Below are 4,775 nucleotides of genomic sequence, written 5' to 3'. Positions count from 1 at the left end.
GTATGATAATTGTATTTGATGTTATACAATTACAGCCTTTGTATGAGGTCGATGCAAGGATATATCGACCTGAAAGAAGTATATCGACTGAGGACGAAGTCCGAAGTCGATTTACCTCTTTAGGTCGATATATCCTGTATCGACCTCATACAAAGGCTACAATTGTTATATTAGTAATTCACACATATTATCTTGATGGTAGTATATTAATTGATTCTTTGACTTGTTTACCAAATATGTTCTTTTCTTAATATTTGAAAATTCTTTTAAGATGTACGATGTAATATTTGTTTTGGCCATATTGAACGAAATATGTGATGGTTATTTTTTTCAACATAAAAAATATCATGAAATTTAAAAGTTATTTCATAAATACTATGCCAACAATTCAAATACAATTGAAACATTTAACTAGTGTTCTTTGTAGACTAAACAATTTAACAATTAATAAATTTCTGAAACACTTTTTTTCATTAATTCTTCTGAATAAAATTGTAATTGACACTTATATTTGAACAGTTATTGAATACTGGAACTGGCATAGCTTTCTGGTTAATACTAGCAGCATTAACTGAGTTTGACTGTTTTGGTATACATCTTGGAACTTCAAGAGATTTCAATAAATCATCCATACCATCATCCATACCGTCATCAGCTGCCATTTCAGGAATGATATCATTCATGAGGTTTTGAGTTTGGGAGTCAGACAATGGCTGTAAATTGAAAGAGCCAAATGAGGTTGTTGATATCGCCTCAGTTTCAACAGTCACACTTGTTTGTGAAAGACACAAAAAATCAATATTTGAAGACAAGGCGGCTGGTTTTGAAACTTTTGATGTTTTGCATAGTGTTTTTTCACTTAATGTGTTTGACATCATTTTTTTGTTTTTTTCACATGTTTTACCACTATATGTTTTTAAAGATGCCTCTGAATTATGACCAGTGACACTCATAATGTGTCTACTGGGAATTTGTGCCTCATCCAAAATGTGGACAGTTGTTGCCCTGCATGAATGGTTAGTGTACTCTTTTGACAGATTGGCTGCCTTGCTTATCTCGTTCATATAAATGCCCAGTTTGTTGTGTCCAAGGGGAATGTTGTCATAATGTATCCCATCTTTAGCTGTTAACTTTGGCTGTTGAAAAAGTTTATTACATTTTGGATTTAGACGGCGTATATATTTTACAAACGACCTTACTGGACATCGGTCACTACCTGAAAAGAAAATTGTCTATATTGAGAAACAAATATGAGATATGCCTATGATATATTGAAACAGAAAAATTAGTAAGAAATGACATATATATATAGGACTTGAGAGAAAAGCATGATTGTACATTTTTTCAAAAATTGTTATTGTTTGGGTCTTTTTTTTTTCCATATTAATTATCTTCAGCTTCTTGTGTGCAAATATCTTTAAAAATGTTTTTTTTTTTAATATAGTTCTTTTTTCATAATTTCATACATTTGTAAATATAGGAGAAATGGTGAGTAGTGAATCTGCACTTACAAGATTTTTTTTTTATTCAATTGGAGGGATAAACAAAACTTCCCATCCCAACTAAGACGAGAAGGGTCACCCAAAATTAGTCCCCCCTGGATTTATTGACAGCCTTTATCTTAAAGACTAGAATAATTTCCTGATATATACAAATCTTAAAAAACTTTTGGAGGTCATCAGATAATGCCCGCCTTATAATCTTATTAATTTTGACATTAATATTTATTTTACCTTTGATTACATCCTACCATCGGATGACTTTTCACTATCTGTCTGATGATTTTTGGTTAGTTCATCATGGGTTTTATAAACATAAAGTGTACCCTCTGGATCTGGCTGTACTGCAAAGTCCTGTCTTGTTAAGGTTGCCAGGTTCTCCCTGCCTCTACGTCCAAAATGAATCATGTCCACAAATACCTGAAATTACAGAATATTGTATGTACTTCAATATTAATAAAAAACATGTGATACAAAATTTAATTGTAATTTTCAAATTGTTATATAAAACATTCACAAGAAAATTATACCGGTTACAGGTCCATTTGATTAATTCTAAATTTTAACGGTCAATTGAATTAATTTCAAATGTAAAATTCACCTGTTCATACTTTTGTAACAAACATTTTACAAATTTTAAATGAAAAGGTAACTTTTTAAATACTTGCGAGAAATAGTGCACTGTACGAGGAATATATATACAGTACAACTAAAAGAGAGACAAGTCGTGTCAATTAATGAACTTAGGACATGTACATTGTAGGATCAGGATCAGGGAGATATCTCTTTTTAGCTCACCTGGCCCGAAGGGCCAGGTGAGCTTTTCTCATCACTTGGCGTCCGGCGTCGTCCGTCGTCGTTAACTTTTATAAAAATCTTCTCCTCTGAAACTGCTGGGCCAAATTAATCCAACCTTGGCCATAATCATCATTGGGGTATCTAGTTTAAAAATTGTGTGGCGTGAACCCGCCAACCAACCAAGATGGCCGCCACGGATAAAAATAGAACATAGGGGTCAAATGCAGTTTTTTGCTTATAACTCAAAAACCAAAGCATTTAGAGCAAATCTGACATGGGGTAAAACTGTTCATCAGGTCAAGATCTATCTGCCCTGAAATTTTCAGGTGAATCAGACAACCCGTTGTTGGGTTGCTGCCCCTAAATTGGTAATTTTAAGGAAATTTTGCTGTTTTTGGTTATTATCTTGAATATTATTATAGATAGAGATAAACTGTAAACAGCAATAATGTTCAGCAAAGTAAGATCTACAAATAAGTCAACATGACCGAAATGGTCAAATGACCCCTTTAGGAGTTATTGCCCTTTATAGTCAATTTTTAACCATTTTTTTTAGATCTTAGTCATCTTTTACAAAAATCTTCTCCTCTGAAACAACTTGGCCAAATTAAACTAAACTTGGCCACAACTATCATTGGGGTATCTCGTTTAAAAAATGTGTGGCGTGACCCGGCCAACCAACAAAGATGGCCGCCACAGCTAAAAATAGAACATAGGGGTAAAATGCAGTTTTTGGCATATAACTCAAAAACCAAAGCATTTAGAGCAAATCTGACGGGTTTAAATTATTCATCAGGTCAAGATCTATCTGCCCTGAATTTTTCAGGTGAATCAGACAACCCGTTGTTGGGTTGCTGCCCCTGAACTGGTAATTTTAAGGAAATTTTGCTGTTTTTGGTTATTATCTTGAATGTTATTATAGATAGAGATAAACTGTAAACAGCAATAATGTTCAGCAAAGTAAGATCTACAAATAAGTTAACATGACCGAAATGGTCAGTTGACCCCTTTAGGAGTTATTGTCCTTTATAGTCAATTTTTAACAATTTTTTGTAAATCTTTGTTATCTTTTACAAAAATCTACTCCTCTGATACAATGTGGCCCAATTATACCAAACTTAGCCACAATCATCATTTGGGTATCTAGTTTTAAAAATGTGTGGCGTGACCTGGTCAACTAACCAAGATGGCCCCCACAGTTAAAAATAGAACATAGGGGTAAAATTCAGTTTTTGGCTTATAACTCAAAAACCAAAGCATTTAAAGCAAATCTGACATGAAGTGAAATTGTTTATCAAGTAAAAATATATCTGCCCTGAAATTTTCAGATGAATCAGACAACCTGTTGTTGGGTTGCTGCCCCTGAACTGGTAATTTTAAGGAAATTTTGCTGTTTTCGGTTATTATCTTGAATATCATTATAGATAAAGATAAACTTTAAAATGCAATAAATGTTGGCAAAGTAAGATCTATAAATAAGTCAACATGACCGAAATTGTCAGTTGACCCCTTTAAGAGTTATTGCCCTTTATAGTAAAGTTTTAACCATTTTTTTGTAAATCTTTGTAATCTTTTACAAAAATCTTCTCTGAAACTACTGGGCCAAGTTAATTATAGATACAGATAATTGTAAGCAGCTAGAATGTTCAGTAAAGTAAGATGAACAAACACATCACCATCACCTAAACACAATTTTGTCATGAATCCATCTACGTCCTTTGTTTAATATTCACAAAAACCAAGGTGAGCGATACAGGCTCTTTAGAGCCTCTAGTGTATTATGTTATAGTTACCTTGTACTGGAGCATTTTAGGACTTTCCAAATTTTTACAGAAAAACATGTACATTTTTTCCATATCAGCATCAGCAATTGCTGGATAGTGCTCCACAGCTGCCAGACCAAGTCTATTTAGCTCCTTTGTCATACATTGAAATGCTTTTTTGGACTGCTTGAAATTGTCACCTTTGAGAATGTCAACATCCCTTGTTTTAGATAAGTGCCGTTGCAAGCCTTGGCGATAAGACTGCATGGTCGTCTTCTTATACATCTCCCCATTTTTGTTGCGCATTTCCATGTAAAATTTGGATAATACGTCGTCCAACTGTGCATCATCGTAAGACTCAAAGTCGAGGGGAAGGCTTTTCTCTGTTAGATATTCCCCGAAACCATTAATAGCTGTGTTTGTTTGCCTTTTAGTGTTTTTTGAATCAACGTTTTCCAACAGATTTTCCCCGTCTTCGTTTGGTTGCCATTTATCGTTAACGTCTGCTTGTTCAAGTTGTTGTGATTGTACCGGAAGTTATACAGAAAAGCATTTGATTGGATGTTGAGAATACGTCATTAAGTATATTGTTTTTTAGATTTCTATAATTAGATTTTTAAAAATAACCGTGCAATATGCTTTTTGCCGGTCAATATGCGTTTTGCTATACGCCGTTTTCTCTCTACCTTCGAAAATATAGTTTAACATGTGACTA

General features: G+C 33.7%; 1 protein-coding gene across 1 annotated transcript; it reads right to left on the bottom strand.

Moving 5' to 3' along the window:
• Positions 1-404: 404 nt before the first annotated feature.
• LOC139494138 (uncharacterized) lies at positions 405-4,366 on the bottom strand. Its single transcript, XM_071282315.1, has 3 exons — positions 4,091-4,366; positions 1,751-1,919; positions 405-1,216 (listed from the first exon to the last, which is right to left on the bottom strand). Exons 1-3 carry the CDS (start codon positions 4,364-4,366, stop codon positions 474-476), a joined length of 1,188 nt encoding a protein of 395 aa, XP_071138416.1. The 3' UTR covers positions 405-473.
• Between the last annotated feature and the right edge of the window lie 409 nt (positions 4,367-4,775).

Source organism: Mytilus edulis, chromosome 11 (assembly GCF_963676685.1).
Source record: "Mytilus edulis chromosome 11, xbMytEdul2.2, whole genome shotgun sequence".
NCBI lineage: Eukaryota > Metazoa > Mollusca > Bivalvia > Mytilida > Mytilidae > Mytilus > Mytilus edulis.
Note: the sequence above shows the minus strand (reverse complement) of the source record. Positions and strands in the feature narration are given on the sequence as shown.